The sequence below is a fragment of the Prunus dulcis genome, chromosome 7, assembly GCF_902201215.1.
Source record: "Prunus dulcis chromosome 7, ALMONDv2, whole genome shotgun sequence".
Lineage (NCBI taxonomy): Eukaryota > Viridiplantae > Streptophyta > Magnoliopsida > Rosales > Rosaceae > Prunus > Prunus dulcis.
Window position 1 is genome coordinate 18216671 of NC_047656.1, and position 25159 is coordinate 18241829.

General features: G+C 38.0%; 5 protein-coding genes across 11 annotated transcripts; 3 read left to right on the forward strand and 2 right to left on the reverse strand.

Moving 5' to 3' along the window:
• Positions 1-379: 379 nt before the first annotated feature.
• LOC117634815 (thiamine phosphate phosphatase-like protein) lies at positions 380-3004 on the reverse strand. 2 transcript variants are annotated; one of them, XM_034369059.1, is made up of 4 exons: positions 2730-3004; positions 2245-2366; positions 1950-2151; positions 380-967 (listed from the first exon to the last, which is right to left on the reverse strand). In XM_034369059.1, the coding sequence occupies exons 1-4, from the start codon at positions 2865-2867 to the stop codon at positions 656-658; spliced, it is 774 nt and encodes a 257-aa protein (XP_034224950.1). In that variant the 5' UTR covers positions 2868-3004; the 3' UTR covers positions 380-655. The 2 variants fall into 2 exon arrangements, with proteins under 2 accessions (XP_034224950.1, XP_034224951.1); XM_034369060.1 differs by having other exon boundaries at positions 2245-2361; positions 2730-2844.
• Positions 3005-4355: 1351 nt separating this feature from the next.
• LOC117635894 (protein NDL1-like) lies at positions 4356-8557 on the forward strand. Of its 2 annotated transcripts, none has more exons than XM_034370270.1 (11): positions 4356-4502; positions 6063-6162; positions 6381-6478; positions 6617-6705; positions 6934-6994; positions 7074-7160; positions 7245-7322; positions 7410-7466; positions 7578-7633; positions 7733-7868; positions 7965-8557. In XM_034370270.1, exons 1-11 carry the CDS (start codon positions 4443-4445, stop codon positions 8208-8210), a joined length of 1068 nt encoding a protein of 355 aa, XP_034226161.1. In that variant the 5' UTR covers positions 4356-4442; the 3' UTR covers positions 8211-8557. The 2 variants fall into 2 exon arrangements, with proteins under 2 accessions (XP_034226161.1, XP_034226162.1); XM_034370271.1 differs by having other exon boundaries at positions 7989-8427.
• A 391-nt stretch (positions 8558-8948) lies between these two features.
• On the forward strand, positions 8949-12056 carry LOC117635005 (pentatricopeptide repeat-containing protein At2g33680-like). The gene is made up of 2 exons (XM_034369323.1): positions 8949-10729; positions 10904-12056. The coding sequence occupies exons 1-2, from the start codon at positions 8992-8994 to the stop codon at positions 11569-11571; spliced, it is 2406 nt and encodes an 801-aa protein (XP_034225214.1). The 5' UTR covers positions 8949-8991; the 3' UTR covers positions 11572-12056.
• A 5212-nt stretch (positions 12057-17268) lies between these two features.
• LOC117636078 (pentatricopeptide repeat-containing protein At3g24000, mitochondrial-like) lies at positions 17269-22228 on the forward strand. 5 transcript variants are annotated; one of them, XM_034370521.1, is made up of 6 exons: positions 17269-17339; positions 17550-20645; positions 20764-20858; positions 20967-21055; positions 21314-21594; positions 21685-22228. In XM_034370521.1, the coding sequence occupies exon 2, from the start codon at positions 17550-17552 to the stop codon at positions 20517-20519; it is 2970 nt and encodes a 989-aa protein (XP_034226412.1). In that variant the 5' UTR covers positions 17269-17339; the 3' UTR covers positions 20520-20645; positions 20764-20858; positions 20967-21055; positions 21314-21594; positions 21685-22228. The 5 variants fall into 5 exon arrangements, with proteins under 5 accessions (XP_034226412.1, XP_034226413.1, XP_034226414.1 ...); XM_034370522.1 differs by having other exon boundaries at positions 21496-21594; XM_034370523.1 differs by having other exon boundaries at positions 17550-17668; positions 17759-20645; positions 20967-21594.
• A 124-nt stretch (positions 22229-22352) lies between these two features.
• On the reverse strand, positions 22353-25139 carry LOC117633561. Its single transcript, XM_034367208.1, has 5 exons — positions 24220-25139; positions 23767-23819; positions 23445-23611; positions 23168-23319; positions 22353-23081 (listed from the first exon to the last, which is right to left on the reverse strand). The coding sequence occupies exons 1-5, from the start codon at positions 25022-25024 to the stop codon at positions 22633-22635; spliced, it is 1626 nt and encodes a 541-aa protein (XP_034223099.1). The 5' UTR covers positions 25025-25139; the 3' UTR covers positions 22353-22632.
• Between the last annotated feature and the right edge of the window lie 20 nt (positions 25140-25159).

The window sequence follows — 25159 nt, forward strand, 5'->3', positions numbered from 1 at the left end:
TTCTGTGGCCAGTCAAAACAGGTCCATATACCCAGATTAAAAATAAATAAAAATCAAATCAAATCCATCTACTTTCTCAGTCACGAGTTTCAAGCACACATCATTAGAAAATCGAATGAAATCAAAGACTCTCCCTTTGTTCAATTTTGACTTCAGTGTGATTAGTGTCATCATGAACAAGGAATATGAATGGTTAATTTGATTATTTTACTAGCTATTAGCATCAATGGACCGTGTAACACGTGCCAGCATAGGTGAATTTAATAAACCAAAATTATACAGAGATTAGGCATAGATTCATAGAATATAGATATCAATAAAACCACCAAACTACAGAAAACAAAAGAAGAAAAAAGTTGACATAGAACGTATTTTTCTTAGCTTATCCAAAAAATGCGTACCGTCCAACACTACAAAAGAAAAGAGTTCCTAAACTCAGTTAGAGACCGAAAAATTGTGGGTTTCTCAACACTCACAAGCCACTCTAATTTGATCAGAAGCAACAGTCTAATAGTAATGGTAAAAAATACATTCAAATCTGTGTTGCTTAAATTTAAGTCACAGGAAAAAAATTCTATCAGAAAGTAATTTCCGCCTTCGATTGCTAGTGACGAACAGGGAGAGTTTGAGGGAGTATTTCATCAGGCATTGTCTGTCATATGTGGTCAGATGAGTTCAGCTGACTGAGGTCACTACAATTAATTTCTTCAGTAGAAATTCTGTGGATGAGGTGAAGCAATATCTTCCCAAGCTCCTCTCCATCACTCCATTCATGGATGTCAGCCTTGATAAGCATTCGGTTGCTGTAAATGCGCTTCGATAGAGCATAGTCCTTCCTTGGCATTACATGGTCTCCTTCTACAAGCCTTAAAGTTGGGCAAAAATCATTTCTCCCATCTCCTAGGTAGATATATATTTTCCTCCCATTGGCAGAAACAGACGCTCGGATTTGATCAATCACCACACCCTAAAATGGAAATCATAAATAGAACCTCAGTTTTATATGGAACAAATCTACTGTAATGAGAAGATGGAGAAAACATTTTATGCAGTAAAACATATCGATAGGAAAATAAGCCTCTTAAATGGCAAAATTGGGGACAAAACTGAAGCACACTTGCATTAGACCAAGTCACAAAACTTTTATCCTGACCCCCATAGCAGAAATGATAGAAATATTTAGCTCTGCGTTTAATTTGAAATAGTTGGGATGGTGAATGATAGAAAGAAATCAATTCAATGTTCTGCATATCCTGCAGATCAATTTTACTTGGGAGCTACCATGGAAGAATCAGTGGATTTGATACCTCTATACAAACACTTGAGTCTTATAACTCATCACCCAGCAAAAAGTGCATCCAATTTGTTTCCCCTAAATGTTACCAAAAACGGATTGGAAAGGAATGGGCAACACTTCAATGTGGCTCCTATATGTATTGTGATCTTTTTTTGGAAACAGGACCATATCATATACATTAGAAGTGTGCATCTCTTGTTCTTGAAACAATTTTTTTCAGGTAAATAGGGCCAAATAATTAATAGCAAAAGTTACAATCACCTATAGATAGGAAGAAAAAGCAATTACAAACTGAACATGTCTCCATTTTGTTATTATTTGTTACTGGTCCAGGCATAGGATAGACAAAAATGGAGCTCTCAGCAAGCCAAAAAACATACTAATTGCTAAACTTATGAATATTATACCTCGATGGTGATGCGTAAGTCGTATCTAAAGAGAAGCTCCAATCATCAAAACCAATCAGTTATTTGATAAAGCAACCGAGAAACTCTTAGTATATAGGTACTAAATTGTAATGATAAACATAGTTGTATGCCACTGGAAACAAAAGCACATATGCGGAAGTAATATATAACTGAAATGGATGATATTCTGAGTACATGAGCATCTGACATAAACAAATGCATATTGGTTTGATAATAAAATTTACCTTGCACAAATTTGAAGGGCATAAATTGCAACCATGAGAAGGTGAGCCTACATCATGGTACGGAAAAATCCTGAGTCTTCCATCTCCATCAACAATGCTTGGATTTGTGACAATCTGTGAGAAGGATCCTAACAAACCATGACATTCTAAGATTGTCTCAATAAAAAACTGATTTGCATCGCTAATAATCCTCAAATCACATCTGCAACGACCATATTGAACACCACATCGTTTGTTTTAGCACCATACGAAAAGAAAAACAGAATTAACATACAATATTGGCTGAAAAATTTACCCTGAAGCTTGAGCTGACTTAATAGCTGCAATTACCCCTAGATGCATTGGAATTCTTTTGAGGCACTCTTTAATATCCACAGAACTTTTTCCTTGCAAATGCAGCTCCTCCATCATTCTATCCTACAAAGTTTAGCAGTCAACATTAATAAGGCTAAGTCCTTCGGCATCATAACTGGTTTTCATTTCATTGTAACTTGTGTGTATGTTGCCAATGAACATTAACAAACCAATAAGTCCATGATCAAAGTCAAAAACCCACAAATGCAAGGATCTCTCAGCAATAATACAAAGTTCACAAACTGGTTTGCATAGAAATTCTTAATATTTTTTCTTGTTTATATCTGTGACCAAACAGAACAAATAGGTTAAGTGTTCAAAAATATCGTTTTCGTTCACAAAATTCACCCATTTATTAGCAATCAGCCAGAGGATAAAAATTTGGACTTTTTCTATAAATCTAAGAGAGAAAGAGAGTGTGCAAACCATGAGTTTGTTCCATGGCAAAGTAGAGCGAAGCTCATTGAAGAGCTGAGTGAGACCCATCTCCGCAACGACCCAGCTATCACTGTCACCGTCGATTAGGGTTCGGTCAAAGTCAAAAACCACCACTATTCCCGCCATTACGAGCCCCGCCGGCCAAGAAAATCTGTTCACGGTAAGCAGCTGAACGCGCCAACTGTAAATCAAGAGTTAAGCGACGGCGTTTGGTGACGGCTTCTGTGTTTGTTGTTGTTAAAAAATAAATAACTAATTAATTAATGAAAACTTTGTTTTGGGGGCTATGTTGGAATTTTAAGAACACAGTGAACAATGATGACCACACAGCCTGTCTGAGGACAACAATGGAACCCTAAAATTGTTTTGGGCCTCTTGTCCTATTAAAGTCGGTAGGCCTCATACAAGTGGTTGGTAATGTGGAAAGAACAATGCCAACATACTCAATAATGTGATGGTCAGAAGCATCAATTGGTCTTCTTCAATGAAATAGTAATTGATTAGGACTGTTGCAGGACTAATAACTTGTATAGTTTCGTTAGAACAAAAATATCAAATAGAGAAGATTGATTGTTTCGCAAATGAGATGTTTTCAGTTAATATTGAGCAAATTGCAGGTTTTTTTTTTTTTTAATACAAGCGATACTGAAATATAATAGAGTTTATATTTGACAATACTACATATTGCCGGTTTTCAATATGTCTCGATTTAGTATTAATAGAACTCTAGAACAATTACCTGATCCATAAGAACGTTCTAACCTCTTCCACATTTTTGAGTTGAGCAAAATTGTTGCATCTAGAACTTCAGTTTTAACCATAACAGGGCTCATGCCCCATAACAAACTGCAACCTGCATAAAGAAAAGACTCTGTCCATAACCAATTGCTAAAGAAAAACCCTAAAATACCCATATTCCAAACTCTATTTTTTCCTCTTTTTGATATTTTTAGCTTAGCTTTATTGAAATATTATTCCTTTTCATGGCAACTAATTCAATTGACACCAAAAGGGAGCAAACACACCATGCAAAAAAAAAATGTGATGAAAAAAGATATTCCATCAAATCATGATTAAGATAGCATGATTAATCATTGAGTCAGTTGAAAGGCAAGGCAACTAGAGAGAGAGTATTGTAACTTCTAAACATGTCCAATCCCCAAAACATGTAACCTTTTTATTATTTTTTTTATTTGGATTAAAAATTAAATAAAGTGCGCATGGCCCACATGGGACCCACAAAAAAAAGCATCCAATGACTTGTGTACACATCACCAGGACACCAAACACTTTTAGTCAAACCACAATGATAGGGGCATGCCACTATCATTCCTTTTAAAGTCAAAAAAATGAGCAGTAAATCCGGAAACCATAAAAACGAGCATCTATAAATTGAGTCAAATTATTGAGCGGCGAAAACTTAACGGATAAGGGACGAAACGACGTCGTATCGAAGCAACTGCCCGAATTTGACCGCGGGTAAAAGATTAACGACTAAATTCCGTTAGTACGGATAGGCGTGGGAGCGTCGGTGGTGGTTAACCGCAGGTTATTTTTTCGCTTTAGAGAGAGAAAGAGTCGCTTTGTATATAAGCCACAACGAAGCCAAAGGCCTACATTTCTTCAAGAGAGAGAAAGAAAGAGAGAGACAGAGCGAGGGAGAGCGAGAGAGGGGCTGTTGGGAGACGCGCAGAGTTAGCCATGGCTGAATCAAACGACGCCGTCTCCCTCGATATGGAGAAGATCTATCTTGGTGGAAAGGTTCGAGCTTTACTTCAAAGATTGATTTTTTTTCTTCTGTCTGTTTTAATTTTTGTTGTTTCCTTCTTCTTTTGTTTTGGGATTTGGTCTTCTAGCTGAAAGCTTAAGTTAATTTGGGACGAAGTGTTTTGGCATTGGGTTCAAAGATTGAGTTTAATCTTTCGAAATTTTAAATTTTTTACGGTTCTCATTTTTCTTCTTTCATGTTTATTTTCTTGGGAACCTTGGTTTGCAATACGTTTTGCTGCTTTTGAAATGTTGGAGTTATCTCCTGTTTGGTTACATAGAAAATATAGGAAAAGAGATAGGAAAGTCACATTTTGTATTTTGGATGCTTGTTCTTCCCCATCCCCAAGTCCTCTGTAGCATCCGACAGCGGTGACTATTTGGCTTGGTTCAATAAGAAGAACATAAAACCATTTAATTTCAGATGTTTCTAGAAATGGGTTTGCTAAAAATTAATTTTGGGATACTGAAGATATGCAAATGGTAATTCTAGATCTGCTAGATATAATTTTTCTTTTTACATTTTCGCCGTTATAGATGCAACGAAGCTTTCCTTTTAAGTGCGCATTTGTGTATTGGGGATTTGTAACGTTAACATCTTCTCGCTCCATATGCAATCCCACCTGATTTGTTCTCATGGTGATTTTCTTTTCCACTCTCCTTATATTTTTAATATCCTTTTAGCTTTGTTCCGGTTTGTGAACTTTTATGCGAAAGGGTTGAATGTTTGAGATTACTTTGGATTATTTAGTATAGGAAGTACTCATTTAGACCCTTTTGTTGATTTGTTTGGATTAAGCTTCAACTCAGTAATGGGGGTTTTTCTTTTTTTCTTTTTCCCTGATTCTTTCCTTCTTGTGTGATGTTCTTTATTGGGCAAGAAGCTGGTTGCTTCGATGAGTCAATCTCTGTGGTTTATTCAAAGTGTGTTACTGTCTGTTGAAGAAACCAAAGTTATACCTTTCGTTGTCTTATTTCTCCACTCTATTGACAAGTCTAGCTGTTGCTTTAAAATGTCATCTATAACTTATTTTTTTATCAGTTTCTGATTAGTTTAAAGCTATTTTATTCTTTAATATATTAGATTCCATGCTTCTCTTTTTAACTGTCACCACTTTCTTTTCTTCCTTTTTCAAGAGATTTAAATGATTGATATCCAGAACCACTTATTTGTTTCATCTATTTTTAACAAAGTTATGTCAAAGATGTGGCAGGTCAGTTTGAGTTCCCTGAAAAGGTGTAAGTGCACATGGGAAGCTCTTTAGGGAATAAAATTATCTGGAAAGCTGGATTCCTGGAATTTTTTCCCCTTACTTCAATGTTTAATAATCACATAGATAAGACACAGTAGATATCTCTTAAATAAAGGTTATATGTTTATGCATGTATCATATAAATATAATGGTAGTAAAATAATTTAACTTGTAAATTTGTGATGTTTTCTTTGACAATTAGATATAGTTGTTGATTTGCAATCTGCATGCTTAATTTTTCTTGCTCTGATATTGTTATTCTGGTTGTTACTCATTTATTACAATTTTTTTTTATCCTCAGGAACATTTTATACGAACTGGCTGTGGTTCTGTGTCCGTTATTGTGTATGGAGACCAAGAGAAGCCTGCACTTATCACTTATCCTGATTTAGCTCTAAATCGTAAGTGCAATAAAGTCTCTTTTCCTGGCTCCATTTTGTTGTTGTTTGAAATGGCAATCTGAGTAGTACCTTTTGCTGTTCTTAATAAAATTTTAATACCTTATTTTCTGAATGGACATCAAAGCTCTCAAATATATTGCTTCTTCTTAACACAATTAGACAATTCTACAAAGTTTATTTTTCTAACACTTTTTTTCTTTCTTTCTTAAATTGAGCAGATATGTCTTGTTTCCAAGGGTTATTCTTTTGTCCTGAAGCGGCTTCTTTGCTGCTCCACAACTTCTGCATATATCATATCAGTCCTCCTGGCCATGAGGTCTGTAAATGGTTTGCTTCAAGTGGATTTCTATTATACTTTTTAACCAAATCATATCAATTTTGAAAAATATTTTATGTAACTGAATGCCATTATTCACATAGTTTCTCTTTGGAACTCTCACAAGAGTTCTTGCAGTTAGGAGCTGCTTCAATTTTTCCTGATGATCCTGTGCCTTCTGTTGATGACTTGGCAGATCAGATCCTTGAGGTTCTCAACTTTTTTGGGTAATGACTAACACTATTTCTTCATTCCAACTGATTTTCAAATGACGCTGACCGCTGCTTCCAACATTTAAATGTAACACATTATTTTCTGGTGTTAATAATGGGTTGCAAGTAGAGCTAGGTGTAGAAGTGGTTTTCCATTTTCACTAATCATGTTTTAATGTCATTTTCTTTGATGAGATTTTGCACATTACCTAGTTCTGATTGCACTAACATCTCCTTCTTCAGGCTTGGTGCAGTTATGTGCATGGGGGTGACAGCGGGTGCTTATATCCTTTCCCTATTTGCTGTAAGTTCCATTCATTTTTTTTGCAACTATGTTTTAAAATGTTTCAATCTCAATTCATTGATCAATCTTTATTCAATAGATGAAATATAGGGAGCGTGTTCTTGGATTGATACTTGTATCCCCTTTGTGCAAATCACCCTCTTGGACAGAATGGTTTTATAATAAGGTCCTTTTTCTAAACTTAGCTCTTATTTGTTGTGAGTAAATGTTAATTTCGAATATTAAACCTATGCTTACTTGTAATTTTTAGGTGATGTCGAATATGCTATATTTCTATGGCATGTGTGGTTTGCTAAAAGAGTGTTTGCTTCAGCGCTACTTCAGTAAGGTATTGCTGTGCTCTAACATTGTGTCCTTCTTCCACTTCTACTACCTTTGGTAGATCGAGTGATGAGTATGTTATACTTCTCAACAGGAGGTTCGTGGTAGTGCTGAAGTTCCAGAGTCAGATATAGTTCAAGCATGCAGAAAAGTGAGTGCTTCAGCTAATTTAAATTTCTTTTAGGTAAACTGCATGTTTTCTGGAACAGGATTCTCAAATGGTTTTATCTGTCTGATTTACTTGCAATGTTTGCTTCTTCAGTTGCTGGAAGAGAGGCAGAGCTCAAATGTTTTTAGATTTCTTCAAGCAATTAATCGGTAAACAGTGCTGGAGTTGCTTACTTTCCGGTTTCCCCTCCACAGAGATAAATGCAATATATTTTGATGGTCTATAACTTTGTTTTTTCTGACTTTCAGGAGACCTGACATAACTGAAGGGTTGAAGTCGCTAAGGTGTCGCACACTTATTTTTGTTGGGGATAGCTCTCCTTTCCACTCTGAGGCTCTCCACATGACCGCAAAGTTGGATAGGAGATATAGTGCCTTAGTAGAGGTATGTTGCATGCCATGTTATACTTGTTTCTTCTAAATATCTATCATTAGATGCGCATGATTTTGAAAAGAATCAAAGAGAGAGTGTTCAATACAGGATGGATGGGTTGTGTTGGTGCAGGTCCAGGCTTGTGGATCTATGGTAACAGAGGAGCAGCCACATGCAATGTTGATACCTATGGAGTACTTCTTCATGGGGTATGGCTTGTATAGGCCATGCCATTTCAGTGACAGCCCTAGGAGCCCACTCAGCCCGTCTTGCATCTCCCCGGAGCTTCTCTCCCCAGAAAGCATGGGTTTGAAACTAAAACCAATAAAGACCCGTGTTTCGCTAGGACGGTAACATTGTCGAAAAACAGGTGGAAATTGGAAATAATGCAAGTTATGTGAATGTGGTTTCAAAAGTTGGTATTTTTTTGGTTCTTTTGTTAAATTTTTTATTGTTTAAGCAGGAAAAAAGGGTAGAAGAAGTGGCCGGAGGGGTGGGGTTGTAGATACAGAGGGGAAAGAATATGTCATATATAATATAATTATATAGGGAGGGAGGAGACTTTGATTCATTCTTTTGTAGTCAGTCATAAGGGAATCATTCCTTTGAGCTGTCTGTAAATTCTACTATAAACAAATTGGATTGACTTTTATTTATGATGACGAGAAATCAATAACAGAGGGGAACTTACCATTCGTTCAGAATCTCTCTCTCTCTCTCTCTCTCTCTCTCTCTCTCTCTCAATTCCTTTGAACTGCATTTCCACTTAGATACAGCTACATCAAATCATATAAATAATATTTTCCTTATAAAAAGTTGAAATATATAGACCAGTTTAGAGTCATCAAATTTATTCATCGGGTTAAGGAACGTACCGCAAAACAGAAAATTAGTTGGTGGAATTATATCTCAATAGTTTTCAGAATATTTTGGGGTGGGCCATTATGGTCGTGAGTCCATCCATAAAATTAATTTAGAGTAATTTAAACTAGTTTAATATTATGGTGATGTAACGGGTCCAATTCATACCTAATTTTTTTTTTTTTTTAAATCAATCGCTTTCGCTATTTGTACGAGGAAACATGAGGGAGTGAATTAATTCCCACATTGGGAGGCTTGTCTTCATGCGACTGCAATGCGTATCCTACGGACTGCTTTTCGAGGTCATTTCTTCGTTGAACTTCCTGGCAACCTTCTCTCCTTCCCACAATCTCGCGCTGCTTTCTGTCCCATTAGTACCGCTTTATCCCATGCAGAAGCCACTTCTTTTAGCGATGACACTGAACACTGCACGGCGTCGTGTTTTGATGAGCGCTTTCAGAACATACTCAGAAAATTATCCAAGAATAACCCAAACGAGAGGACGAGTCTCTGTTCTGGCCCTTCGGGGTTGCTACGTAGTTGCACTTCAAAAGGGCCTTTGACCGAGGGTAAGGCGATTCAGGATCAACTGATCAAAAATGGGATTCACCCAAGTTTGGAAATTTGCAGTTCAATGGATAGTCTTTTTGTGAAATTGGGGAGCTTTGGGTTTGCAGGTAAGGTTGTTGATGAATTGCCAGAACAAGATGCTGTGTTGTGGAATAAGCTAATGTCTCGGCTGGAAGATGAAGGATGTAGCTACGACTTGATTAAATTCTATTGTCAGATGAGGAAGGATGGTAGTATGCCAAACGGGTTAAGCTTGGCGGCTGGATTGAAAGCTTGCTCAATTAGCTTAGAGTTGGATTTTGGGACACAGTTGCATGCAGAAGTTATAAAATTAGGAGTCTTTCTGGATGGGATTGTTGGGTCTGCTCTGGTTGATCTTTATGCAAAGTGTGGAGAGCTGGAACTAGCAAATAAGGTGTTCTTTAACATGCCCAAGAAGAATGCTGTGTCATGGAATGCTTTGCTTGATGGATATGGTAAGATTGGTGATTGGAAAGAGATTCTGACATTGTTTTGCAGACTAAAAATTCAGGGATTGAAGTTTAGTAAATTCACTTTATTGACTGTGCTTAAGAGTTGTGCTCACATGGAAAATTTAGGAGGAGGTCAAGCTGTGCATGCTCTTCTAATCAAGATTGGTTGTGAGCTTGATAAAATTCTGGGTAGTTGCCTTCTTAATATGTACTCGAAGTGTGAATTGGCAGATGATGCACTCAAAGTCTTCGGGAGAATAAAAAATCCGAAAATAGTAGCCTGGAGTACAATGATAAGCTGCCTTGATCAACAAGGCCGAAGCCTTGAAGCAGCCGAGATGTTTTGCCAAATGAGGCACACAAACTTAAGACCGAATCAGTTTACCCTTGCTAGTATGGTGACTGCTGCAAAGAATCTGGGTGATTGGCACTATGGTGAAAGCATTCATGCTTGTGTATTTAAATACGGTTTCGAATCTGATAATTACGTCAGCAATGCACTTGTAACAATGTACATGAAAGTTGGATCTGTACAAAAAGGTTGGCATGCATTTAATCAAATGCCTGTTCTAGATACAGCTTCATGGAATTTCCTTTTGTGTGGAATTTATGACAGTGAAAACTGTGATCATGGGCCAAATGTCTTCAAAGAGATGCTTGCGCAAGGTTTCAAACCTGATACGTACACATATATCAGCATTTTAAGATGCTGTTCCAGCCTGTTAACTGTATTTTTTGCGAAGCAAGTACATACGCATATCATAAAGAGTGGCCTCAACGCTAACAGATTTGTAGCAACTGTTCTCATTGGGATGTACTCCAAAGGCAGGTCCTTGGATGATGCAGATGTAATCCTGAACGAATTGATGGAAAGAGACCTCTTCACTTGGACAGTCCTCATATCTGGTTGTGCACAAACTAATCAAGGAGAGAAGGCTGTAAAGAGTTTCAATCAGATGCAACGACAAGGTGTGAAGCCCAATAACTTTACTTTCTCTAGTTGTTTGAGTGCTTGCTCCAGTTCAGCAATCCTAGAAAGTGGACAACAACTCCATTCACTGGCATTGAAGTCTGGACAGTCAAATGATACATATGTTTCTTGTGCACTTGTTGCTATGTATGCACAATGTCGATGTATAGAAGATGCTGAGAAGATATTCAAGGGCTTGGATTCAAGAAACAGAGTCTCCTGGAACACAATCATATGTGGATACTCACAACATGGTCAAGGAAAGAAGGCTCTTGAAGCCTTTCAGATTATGCTAGATGAAGGTGTTCCGCCAGATGAGGTTACTTTTATAGGTGTTCTTTCTGCATGCAGCCACATGGGTTTAATTGATCAAGGGAAGATGCACTTTAATTCATTAAGCAAGGAGTATGGGCTTACTCTTTCAATTGAGCATTGTGCATGTATGGTCAATATTTTTAGTCGGGCCGGCAAATTTAATGAGGTTGAAAGGTTTGTTGGGGAATGGAAACTCACAGAGAGTCCCTTGATTTGGGAAACTGTTCTATGGGCTTGTAAAATGCATGGGAATGTGGAATTTGGTGAGAGAGCTGCACAGAAGCTATTTGAGCTTGAACCTGAAATGGGCTTCAATTATATATTGTTATCTCACATTTATGCAGCCAATGGGCAGTGGGATGATGTTGCAAGGGTTAGGGCATTGATGCGCAGTCGGAAAATTACGAAAGCACCAGGGTGTAGCTGGCTAGAGTTCAATGCTCAAGCCCATGTTTTTTTTGCTCAAGATAGAACACATCCCATGATCAGGGAGATTTATTCACAGTTGGAAAGGCTAGCTCGATGAAGAATGAAAACTATAAATTTCTCTTAAGATTGGGAATGGCTTGGGGGGATGGACATGTTATCAGATATATGGTAATGCATTGCCTATGGCTGAGAATCAAATGGTCCTCAAGAGCTCATTCCATCTTAAAGACCACTGCCACAAAATGCAGACGCCTACAGGAGGCCATTCCGGAGTTCAAGAAGTTGAAAGGTAGGAACTGAAACTATGAAGGGCGCTTGACCAAGCAGACATTAGAAGTAGATTACAAGCCAGATTTGGAGGCCAGAGAACAGGTGCTAATCCAAACATGGAGTTGGCAGGCTGCAAATGGGTTGATTAGTTTATCGGGGTAATTCTTATGACCATCAAGAAAGTGAAACAATGCCATCACAATGTGTTAAAATTATGTCCCCCAATATGAGTATCACCTATTGGATAATTGGATTGTTGCCAATTTCTCTTGTTAACAAGTATTCTTATTCTTATGTTCCCACCAAAATTGGTGTAAATTCTTATGTATTGTACATTGCAATTGGAGAAACGATTCAATGAAAACATAGAAACTTGCCTTCCTTGACCTTTCTTTTCCTTTGAGCCTTCATGTTTTTTAAGTTGTATTTTAGATGATCCCAAAATGGGTTATGTGCTAATCTTTTGTTAAGTTTCTAGACCCATCATTTAATTTTAAAAAAAAAGAAAAAAAAAAGAACTAATTTTTAGTATTTAGTTTTTATCTTTATTTCTTGAGATAAAAAGATAAGTCTACATAATAAATATATGGGATTGTTGAGGCCCAAAAAATTCAGAGTTGGGTCCAAATAAATTCCCGGCCCAGTGCGACACCTTACTAAGAAGAGACTCGATTTGGAGCACGCAAAAGTTTGCCATACACGCTCGCACGAGTCACAATCCACGTGCCATGCCAAATAAAATATGTGATCCATCACGGTAAGAATTGAAATGAGCCTATAAAATACACTGGCTCTACGAGCCCATGCTAATTATCCCGTCAAGCAGCATATCACTTTTTAAAGCGATAAAATTTGAGCAAGCCGATTGACATACAATGACAAGCAAAAAACCCTTATTTTGCACCTAGCCACGCTACAAGCTTAAGTGGGTCCATGTCACGCAAATGCCATAGGTTTGCTGAGTTGTTTGTGGTATGGATGGTTATGAGCATTCACGAGGCCCATTGATAAGCCAAGGAATGGAAGTTTTGGGCTGCTTGGGAGCCCCAAAACTCGGGCCCATTTTTTGAGCCCAACTATATGGGTAAGCATAATAGAGAGAAAATTGGTCCATCACCTTAATAAAAATAGTCCACCACTTTAGGAAGCTGGCCCATTCCATTAACAGACTAACCTATCACGCTAGGGAGGCCCAAATGACCAAGAAAAATATCTAAAAGTCTCCAGCACTTGGCTGGAGGCAAAACCACGACAAAAGCCAACAGCCTCTTGCGTCTGCAAACTGCTGGGAGACTCCAGCACATGGTCAAACACAAACCTCTAGGCAGACCATTCAAAAAACCGAAGGGTATTAGTGCGCGCAAGTTGCTAGGAGAAGAAGCACCTTTTAGACCAGCGCCTTTACCCATTTCTTTCTCCTATCAGCACTTGACATGAAAGAATGGAGGAAAGAAGGAGAGGGGATAGCCAAAGATAAGAGATGGCCACTGGAACAGCTGCGAGAAGGCTCTAGAGCTCCCAAAAATCTTGTTCATGTGTGTTTGGACTGAGTAGGATTTCACAAAATGAGGGTGAATCGAAGGAAGAGAAGGGAAATGGAAGAGAATACTTGGTAGATTGGGGAGAAACCACTTAAGGTTTCTTGGGAAGAAGGAGCTTCCAGCAACTATAAAATGAGGCATCTCCTACCCATCAAAACATACACATCCAGAGAGAGCAAGTAGTATATCTCACCTCTAGAATCCTTTAAATTCGAGCCATATTCCTCCATCTCTTCCCATTTTCTCTTACGGCAAGCCATTCCAGAGCCTGACAAAGCTTTCGTCAGGCTGCCGGAAAATTGCTCAAACCACCCACTTCTCCTCCCTTCTCTCTCTCTCTCTCTCTCTCTCTCTCTCTCTCTCTCTCTCTCTCTCTCCTCTCAACGAATCCTCTTAAAATCCCTCTCTCTCCTCTCAACGAATCCTCTTAAAATCCCTTCCCCCTTGCTTTGAACCCTTGTTTCTCATAGGAAATCACAAGCTCTCTTTCTCTTTAATGCTAAAATCATGAGTGCTTAGCTTTCATGCCACAAGCTTCTCAAGCCAAGCCAAGTATTTATCTGTAAGCGACTGTTGGTTTTGTAGGTGAAGGTAACCAAGGTGTTTCCTGAGGCTCCACGAACCTTTCGAAGCACTCTTGGGGTTTGATTCTTAAACTCATACATAGGGGGAATTTTCACCCATTTGCTCTTTACAGCAGCTCAGGCCCATCTGTAGCTGCCGGAACAAAAAAGCTCCTACTGGATATAAGAGGAATCCTAAACTGCATGCTTATATAGACTCTAGCAGTAAACATATGGATATGCATATCATGTTATTTATATGAGTATTTAGCATATATAAGATTAATGTCGACAACTTGGCAAGCTTTACATACTATATTTTCTTCTTACTGAAAATAGTTTTCTTTCTGGAATTGTTTACTAATTACCAGTGAGGTTATTTGTAAAATACGTTGAGATATTACTGTAATAATTGAATGAAAAGTTACTCTCGTCAATTCAAAAGGGGATGGTTTTATTTGGAGATGAATCTGTGAATGTCTTTACTATTGTTGTTTCATGTCCTATATTAGTGTGAGACATAACTTTTTGATAGAATTTGAGTAAGGGGAGATATTGATTCTTGCTAAATTGACCACATGATATTGATTATTGAAATTTGTAAGCATAATCTGATTTGATTCTCTTTTATATTTGGTAGAGTTTTTCTTTCTTGCTTTCACATATCTAAAAGTAAGAAGATATTACAAAATTTCCAAAACTTAACCTTGCTTTTGTGGTTTTATACTCTCCCATTGCCAGACACCAAGATTTATCATAACAGGGAACAACACATTCCTCCGTGGTGATTGTAGATATAATACTGGACAAATGAAAATAACAATTATTCTTTTTTGGTTTACTAAATTGCCTATATTGGAAGGAAAATAATTGTGAACCTGAAAACAAAAGGAGAAACATTAAATTGTCATAAAAAAAAGTAAATAAAAATACTTATTTAAGCCAAGTGGTCTTTGATTCGAACTCTCACGACATCTTGATAGTATGTGTAAGAAACTCCCTTCTATTTGTAGCTTAGACTATTGCTTTTTTTTTTTTTTTTATATTTATTTTTAAAACATTTAATTCAGCAGAAAAGTAGCCAGTCTGGTTTTAAATGACGGTTTGCATCTTTAGCTCCGCTTTTAAGATAATTAGTGGCAACTTTAAGGTCTCAATCCGTAAAACAGCTTTAGCTGCGGTTTTTTTGGTCGTTAACCGTTGCTAAGCGCCACTAATTGAAACTATAGTCAACGAAACTTTTAACCGTAGCTAAAAGTCGCCAGAGTAGTCAATCATCTCCTTACTCCGTCTAGGCAGTGATTTGTTCATTCGGAACGGAATTTTAAGAATTTACACCTGTTTAAAATGGAAAACCGTTTCTCAAGTTTTGCTGAAGCTACTTTTTTATTATTTGCAAAACATCATTCCTTGAGCCAAGGACCTACTACGACCTCCAACCTGCTTTTGTAATTTTGTTAAGATTACATACTCAATCCTGACAAAGCCTGAAAATTCACATAACCAAAGCTCCATTTATTAACAAAAGCAAACCAAAAATCACAATCCCAAGACCTAATCAACAACAAAAGGGGAAAACAATAAACCATATATTACCAAATATCTTCCATCAAAGGTAGTTAGAATATAGTTTCAGGTTAGCACTCCATCACAACCTTAAAACAGTCAAATTTCCAATCCACACAGCATGTAACCAGATTCCAACTCACTCCACAGAAAAGTAGACTAGGTCAAAATCTAAGATTATGTTTCAAAGAACCACCGAATTCCATATCATGCCAAATACAACCAACCATAATGGAGTGATCTATACAGACTAACAAAACATGAGATGGCAAACTGAGAGATCCAGATGCTACAGCTTGTATGCATCATATGAATCAACTAAATGCAGTAAGAAAAGCCTGAAAATGTAAAGGATTAAACATCTGCAGAAATTAAACAGCTACAAAACTTAACAAATGAAAGATCACTAGGACATGATATGGGAGAGGTATATCATGTCCTGGCACCAGGACACAATCATGCCAAATGCGGGTCAACAGTATTTCAGTTCTTTATATTATTATTGTATTTTTAACAGCATCTATGCTAATAAAGTGATGCCAAAACTGTCATGTCCGACTAGTCAATGAAGGAAACCATATAGATTACGCATACATGGAAATCTAAGAACAAAATAATGAAGATACTGATCTTCAAACTAACAGAACCCAGAGGCCACTCTGAAAACTATTCTAGGGTAAAATAATACTGTTTTGAAATTTAATACAGGAGGTTCTTGTTTGTATCCCACAGAAAAAAGTTAATGGAATTCAAGTCCTGGTTACAGAAAGGCTTTTATATGTTTCTATTTGAAACAGCTTTTAATTATCAAATGAATCAAAGAAAAAGGCTCTATAAACATACACACAAAGGATATCAAAGTATAGAAAAAGCAAGAAATCAACAACACAGCACAAATGGCATAATCCAGAATCAACAACACAACACAAATGACATAATCCAGAATCAACAAAGTGATGAGTGAACCCAATTATTAAGGATGAACTTTAGCTCATAACAAAGAAACGTAATTTTATACAAGAACCCTTCTATTGGACCAAACACAGATAAAATTCCAATAACTCATTATCCAATCAGTCATTTATCATACAATTAGAACCAAAGTTTTACTTTTTTCTTTGGGTAAGCAAAAGATCATCCCTTTTACCTGTTTGAAGAGGAGAAGAAGAAATTAACAGACGGCCGATCAAGATTACTATGTCTTATGAGGTAACAGCAGTGATGTATGAACTATTTTCAAAACCTCCAATTCTAATTTTCAAATTCAACTTCCTTGAATTAAAATACTAAACAATTTCACAAAAGGATTGAAGTTTGAACCAAAACCAATTAGAGACTACACAATCAGAACCCAGAAAATCTCAAACCGCTAATTTTTACGAATGTTATCTAATAAAAATTACCTGAGAGTTTACCAGAGTTTTTCCATGCAATTAACGAAATTGAAGGACATACGATGATACACGCTCCTCGCTCTGAACCCATTCAGTCACAATAGCAGGCCTACAAGGTTACAACACCAGGAAACGTCGTAGTTTGCTCTGCTTCAAGAGCCTGTGAGGAAAAGAGCCGTTGAAAAATTGGGTTTTTTGTGGCTAAAACCTAAATTTACTTATAAAAATTGGGTTGCTGTAGTTTTTGGGGGCTGCTCGGCTTTTGTTGGGCCTGCTTTGCGGCTCTATGCTTAGCTATTGGGCTTGAGTAGAATTTGCTTTCTGAAGACGTCTACGACGTCGTTTCATCTTATCTAGACAGGGAATGAAGTAAGACGACCCGGCGGCTACGATACCTTTAGAAAGCCCGCGACTGCAGTCGCGGGTTTAAGCAAAACCCCTACCCAGGAAGGTGAGAGAGAGCTGCTGTAGCTGCTGCCAGTCGTCAACCGACGTCGCCGGCTTTCATTTGTCACCGTCCTGGTCGCACATGTAAGTGAAAAGCACGAAACTTTTCTGTAATATTAGCTAACGTTCCTTATTAATAATTGGTTTCACTCATTTCTATTGTTGATTCTAGATTATGTAATTTATGTTGTGTTGTTGATTTCTTCTTGTGCCTATATTTGGATAACCTTTTTGTGTGTGTTTATAAAGCCATTTTTTTTGGTTCATTTGATAATTACAAACTGTTTCAAATAGATGGAATGTGACTTGAAAGCTCTGCGAATGTCACCTGCTTTCCGGAGTCTCTTATTGCCCATTTGCCAAAGACCCACTTCTTCGGTTCAATTACATAACAAGCTTAGTCTCAGTTCCAGGTCACTTTTGCTCTCTGTTAAATTAAAGCCCTTGTCTTGTGCTGCTCTGGAAGCGTTTGACTTGAATCCCATCAGTGATTTGGCTCTCAGCAATGTCCCAAACTCTGAGACTCAGCTTCATGAAGTAAGAGTAAATAACGGCAGTTCAACTAATGAGGAAATGGTAGGAAGCAATGTGAAAACCAGGCCTAGAGTTTTCAATAGCAAAAAGAGGCTTATACGTTATTCTGGGATGCTTCGTACCTGTGTTTTGCAAGGGTCTTTGAATGAGGGGAAGGTTATTCATGGGCAGGTAATAAAAAATGGGATTGATCCAGATTTGCATTTGTGGGTTTCATTGGTTAATGTCTATGCAAAATGTGGGGATTGTGGGTACGCACGTAAAGTGCTTGATGAGATGCCAGAACAGGACGTTGTGTCATGGACTACTTTAATTCAAGGATTTGTAGTTAAAGGTTTTGGTGTTGATGCTGTTAAATTATTCTGTGAGATGAAGAAAGATGGTACGAGAGCAAATGAATTTGCATTGGCAACTGGTTTGAAAGCATGTTCTTTGTGCTTCGATTTAGGTTTTGGGAAACAGTTGCATGCTGAAGCAGTGAAACTGGGGTTCTTTTCGGATGTTTTTGTTGGTTCCGCCCTTGTCAGTCTTTATGCAAAATGTGGTGAGATGGAACTTGCAGATACAGTGTTATTTTGTATGCCCGAGCAGAATGTTGTATCGTGGAATGCATTGCTTAATGGGTATGCTCAAGAAGGTGATGGAAAGCAAGTTCTGAAATTATTCTGCAGAATGACGGAATCAGAAATGAGGTTGAGCAAGTTCACCTTGTCTACTGTTCTCAAAGGTTGTGCAAACTCGGAAAATTTGAGAGGAGGTCAGTTTTTGCATTCCCTAGCAATTAAAAGTGGGTGCAAGATAGATGAATTCCTGGGTTGCAGTCTCGTTGATATGTACTCAAAGTGTGGGATGGCAATCGATGCGGTAAAAGTGTTCAGGAGGATTAAAAATCCTGATGTAGTGGCCTGGAGTGCAATTATCACTTGCCTTGATCAACAAGGGCAATGCCAAGAAGTGGCTGAGCTATTTCGTGAAATGATAAGCACAGGAATCTCTCCAAATCAATTTAGTCTTTCTAGTATCATCAGTGCTGCCACTGATCTCAAAGATCTGCATTTTGGTGAAAGCGTCCATGCTTTTGCATGGAAATACGGTTGTGAATCTGATATTTCAGTCAGCAATGCTCTAATCACAATGTATATGAAAATTGGGCGTGTGCTAGATGGTGCTCAAGTTTTTGAGGCAATGACAGATCGTGATTTGATTTCATGGAATTCCCTTTTATCTGGAACGCACAATCATGAAATATGTGACCTAGGACCAAGAATCTTCCACCAAATGCTTGTCGAAGGTTTCAAGCCCAACATGTACTCATTCATTAGTGTTTTAAGGTCTTGTTCTAGCCTCTTGGATGTAGGCCTTGGAAAACAAGTACATGCCCATATTGTCAAAACTAGCCTCGATGACAATGACTTTGTTGGGACAGCTCTCATCGACATGTATGCCAAAATTAGGTTCTTGGAAGATGCTGTGATAGCTTTCAATAAATTGAGTAATCGGGACCTCTTCATTTGGACAGTCATCATTACGGGTTATGCACAAAGTGATCAAGCAGAGAAAGCTGTTGCTTGCTTCAGTCAGATGCAACAAGAAGGAGTGAAGCCAAACGAGTTCGCCCTTGCTGGCTGTTTGAGTGCTTGCTCCTGTATAGCTATGCTGGAAAATGGGCGGCAGCTCCACTCAATGGCAATTAAGAGTGGGCATTTGGGAGATTTATTTGTTAGTAGTGCACTTGTTGATATGTATGCAAAATGTGGATGCATAGGTGATGCTGAGGATATCTTTGGGGACTTAGATTCACGTGATACAGTCTCATGGAACATCATGATATGTGGATATTCCCAATATGGGCGAGGAGAGAAGGCTATTGAAGCCTTTTCAACAATGTTGAATGAAGGCGCCATACCAGATGAAGTAACCTTCATTGGCATCCTTTCTGCATGCAGCCACCTGGGTTTAGTTGAAGAAGGGAAAAAGCACTTTGACTCACTGATCAAAGTTTTCAGGATCACTCCTACAATTGAGCATTATGCTTGTATGGTTGATATTCTTGTTAGGGCTGGAAAATTTAATGAGGCTGAAAGCTTCATTGAGACAATGAATCTAACATTGTATCCCATTATTTGGGAGACTGTTCTAGGGGCTTGTAAGATGTATGGTAATGTAGAATTTGGTGAAACAGCTGCAAAAAAGCTTTTTGAGCTTAAACCTGAGATGGATTCAACTTATATCTTACTATCTAATATCTTTGCAGTCAAAGGTAGGTGGGATGATGTTAGCAAAGTCAGGAAATTAATGTCCAGTCAGGGTGTTAAGAAAAAACCTGGTTGTAGCTGGGTTGAAGTTGACGGACAAGTCAACACTTTTGTCTCTCAAGATGGTTCACATCCAAGAATCAGGGATATCCATTTGAAATTGGAGGAACTAGGCGAAAAGCTGAATTCAGTAGGTTATATACCGGAAACAGAAGATGTGCTTCATAACATCACTGAAAGAGAAAAAAACGAGCATCTCCAATATCATAGTGAAAGGTTGGCTCTTGCCTTCTCCCTTATAAGTACCAATCCTCCAAAAACTATTCGGATTTTTAAAAATCTACGCATCTGTGGAGACTGCCATGAGGTTATGAAGCTCATTTCAGATGTCACAAATCGGGAAATAGTTGTTCGTGACGTCAAGCGGTTTCATCATTTTAAGAGTGGAACTTGCTCCTGTAATGACTTCTGGTGATTTGGCATTAGAAGCTCTATAGTTGGGGTAGGGGGTTCACCCACAGAGCATTTTAAACATTGTCCTCATAATGAACTATGAACCACAATCTCCTACCCAAAGAAATGCAGCTGTAATCTTATCAGAGTACTACCTCTCAACGTATTATATTGCTTCTTTTTTTTTCATAACATAACTAGACAATTAAAAAAATTCTGGTTCCTGATTACCCTTTTTTCCCTCCATTTTAAAACAAACTGAGCAGGTATGCCCTGTTTTGAAAGGTTATTCTTTTGTCCTGAAGCCGCTTCTTTTGTACTCTGCGTCTGCATATATCATATCAATCCTCCTGGCCATGAGGTTCGTAGATGGTTTTCTTTGAGTGCATTTCTTTCTTCTTTTTTTTCTTTTTTTCCTGAAGTATATTGTGTGAAACTGATTGCTATTGTTCACATTAATCCTCTTCAGAACTTCGCAATAGTTCTTGCAGTTGGGAGCTGCTTCGATTGTCCTGATGATCCTGTGCTTCCTGTAAATGACCTGTCTGATTCCTTGAGGTTCTCAACTTTTTTGCAGAATGATTAACACTTACTTTATTTTAATTGATCTTCAAGTCGCGAGAGTTTGGAACTCTTTGGTTGCTGATCTCAAGACTCAAATATTAGATACATTTGCTGGTGTTAATATGGGGTTGCAACCAAAGATAGGTGTAGAAGTAGATTTTCTTTTTCACTACTCATGTTCTAAAGTCATTTGCTCTGATGAGATCTTGCACCATAACTAATTTCTGATTGCACAATCATCTCCTTGTTCAGGCTTATGTGCATGGGGGTGACAGTGGGTGTTCGGTTAGATACTTTCACCATTTGCTGTAGTTCCCACCATTTTTTCCAACTTTGTGTAGAGTATCTGTCTCAGTTCTTTGATCAGGGTTTGTACCATAGATGAAGTATAGGGAAATAATTCTTGGTTTGGGACTTGTATTCCCTTAATGCAGATCACCCTCTTGGACTGAATGGTTTTATCACAAGGTTCCTATTTCTGTGGCATGTGCGGTTTGCTAATAGAGTCTTTCCTTCACCGCCACTTGGATAAGGTATTGTTGTCTTCTAAGATTGTATCCCTTTTCTTCTACTTCTACTTCCTTTGGTAGGTTGAGTGACGAGTATGATATACATCTCAACAGGAGGTTCGTGGCAGTTCTGAAGTTCCAGAATGAGATAAAAGTTGAAGGATGAAGCGCCCTTTCTTGAGAATGAATTGTGTTGTCATTAAAGTTCATAGAATGGAACATTTAGTAACGTTCTTTATCACGGTTTTCTTTTGGTCTGGATTCTTTATTATCAGGTTTGACCAGAGGAACGAGCCAATGCACAAAGAGAGGACCAGAATATTGAAACCTCATATGCGCTTCACATGTGGAAAAGCCTGGGTTGTGTAGACCAAACAGCGAGTCTAAGACAAGCAGTATAAAACTGCAGCTGCTTGGCGTCTATGCTCTGTGAACTGTGAAGTTTGAAAGCCACATGTGGACCTCTCTAGTTGTGTTGCTTTCGTCTGGTACCCTTCATATTAGTTGCCACCGAATTTTTTTTGTATATATTCATTGACCAAAAGAAAATTGTATATGTTCATTGGGTTCAGGGCATTAGTTGGCGGCAGGGTTGTAAATTTGTAATCCAGGTTCATTGAGTAAGGCGTATGATATGGAACCTCCATTTCTTTGATGATCTTAAGGCTCCTTACTGATTTCTACTGTTAAGTACGTAAATTTTTTTTCTTGAGACTGGTTAAAACTTTCAAATTAGGAACTTCCTAATTACACACTTCTAAGGCATTTCCGACCCTCTAAACTGATGCCAAAACGTTACATTTCTTACTATTGCACACAACAAAGTTTGTATTCCATCTAGCAAATAAGTTACACAAAAATGCGATATTCCCCCTTCTAATAACTACTAAAGAAACAACAAAACTGATACCGGTAAGGCAGTGTATTAACCTTCAGTACACAACTTATAAGGATGCCTCGAGTATCTGGTTGCCTGAGTTTTCTGCATGAGCACGAGGTAGTCGTAAAAAAAATATAGTATACTTTTTCTGGATCACACAAGCAACTACATTATTGCTCTTCTCATTCTGTATCCTCATCAGAGAGGGGATTCTCAACTTCACTCCCACTATTTAGGCTATCATTATTGATGAATGAGGACCTCCCACTAGCTGAGTCAGAGTTACAACGAAGGTCATACTTTACAAATTTTATCTTCTCTTTCTTCTCAGGGGTTTTCCCCTCTTTCCGTTTTCTTCCTCTTTTTTCTGATGAGGTCATTGTATGCGCAGCAGCTACAAATGCAGCACTCATGGATTCATTCACCTTTTCATTCTCCTCATCTGCATGTTCCTCGTCTCCATTGTTATCTATGTAAAAGAGAAGATCATCATCCACTTTCTTGCTATCCAACTTAGAAGCCGGTTGCTCAGAGTCTGATTTGGACATCTCATGAACCAGTTTAGTACGAAAGTTTTCCATGCTATCATCAAATACTCTTAAGCCATGATCTTCAAGGTTAAGAAGCCACTCTGGAGAATGAGATCGATATTAGAGAGAGCATTAAAAAATATATATTTATAGTTGATTTACCACAAACGGAAGTAGAATCACTTACTTATAAGAGCTTTAGGTGAAGTGCCCTTTGATCTGATTGCACCGTCATCCTCAGGAATCTGATTCTTTACCCATTTAATTATTTGGGAAGATAATTGTGAACTGGAAAATGCAGTTACATAAGAGATGGCTCTCCTCTGATCCCCATGCTCCCTAAAGCAAACCAGTAGTGAAATTTTTCCATAAGGGTTTCACTAGAATTTCAAAAACATAATGAAATGCTGATTTCTATTTCATTTTTTCTTTCTGGACATATAATTATATTTATTTTTTCGTACCTGAAATACTCCACTGCTTCATGAGTAACAATCAATCTTTTCATGGCAATACTTTTCATGCGCTCAGCAGGTAAGTGAATTACTCTCTCAGGGTTGAGGAAAGAATACTCAACCAATATGATGGCATCATACAGCACTTGCCTCAACAAAACTTCATCTTCAGAACTCTGCATATAAAGAGTAACAGGATGTGAACTTTACTTGTAAGATCATATCAACAAAAAGATAATTCCACTTCCTGTCAATATAGTCTGTTTGAATAGAAACAAACACTAGGACAGATCTAGTATCAAACTCAAGATTTTAAAAGAGGAATACAAACCAAAAGGGAGGTAACAGGCAAAGTCTTCTCCAGCAGCATCCTCACAAGCACCTCTATTTGACACAAAGATTAGGATGTTAGCACAATAAATATGAGAATCTGATGAAATCATCATCGCTATATGAGACATGAAATTTTATTCAGTGAAACACAAGGCATGCAGTAACTAGGAAACTACCGAACAGTTTTAGATACGTGTGATATAATTTCACTTTTTGAAATCGATGAAACAGAAGAAACATAGCAAAAGCACAATGAAAAGTTATATATGATAAAAGCATTCATTGTTAATGTCTATCCCAGTCCTTTTTGGTGCAAATAATCCTCGGCCATTTTAGCCCATGCAGAACTCATGCCTTACTAAAATAAAAGTGTGATGCAGAAGGAAAAATCTTGATAACAAATATACATACACCATGTCCTAATTCAAGAAAAAGTTAAAATAACACTAACCAAAAAGGTAAAAGTTCTGAAATCCGGTAATGGAAGCAATGGCCCAAGTCCTTAACTCCATCTCCAACTCCTTCGTTGAAGTCCCAAGTTTGAAATTCAGGCACAGTTTCAACAAAAACACCTCTGCAATAACAACTCCTGCCAAGTAACCAGCATCACCTTCTCTCTCACTATGCCCCCGAAACACGTCACTGCTCACTAAAGGTAAGAAAAATTCTGATCCCTCATTTGAGTTCATCCAAACACGAATTAAATCCGCAAAAGGAGTAATCAAACTTGAACCAGTTGAACCATCATTCTCACCCAAATCCTTGCAAGAACACACATTTGCATAACCAAGAACCACTCCTACCAAATTCTGAACTGCTTTCATCACTTTCTTCTCTGCTTTCAATGACAAGTCCCTCTTAAACAAATCAACAACCACATTGTACACCTCATAAACCACTGGAGCAAGCAATGCGATGCTCTTCAAAGAACTGACCGAAGCTGAGCACGCGGACACCAGCTGAAATAAGTCTTTTGCGGCTGATATTCGATTCAAAGGGTCCTCTTTTGGGTGATTACGGCTACGAAACGTCAATGCGGCATAGACCCAGATGGATTCGAGAGGTGGGTCTACTTGAGCTTGCATTAGGTCGTAGAAGACTTGGATGAAGTGGGAGAATTTGGGGTTTTCCTTGTGAATTTCAACTAAAAGGTTTTGAATTGATTGGGTTAACTTGAGGTCGTAGTTTTCGCCAATCAGAGGGCTTAGGTTTGCTGGGATTGAGGAACTTTTGGAGTCGATTAAAGCGAGAGCCATGGTTGAACCCTAAAATGCGACCAATTTGTTTCAGTGAGGAATGTGATAAGGAGCTGTGCTAAAGAAAAACCCTAATTGTATGAGCAGGTCAGTTGAAGAAACCAACGGTTTAGGGTTTAAGAGGTTACCGCCGTT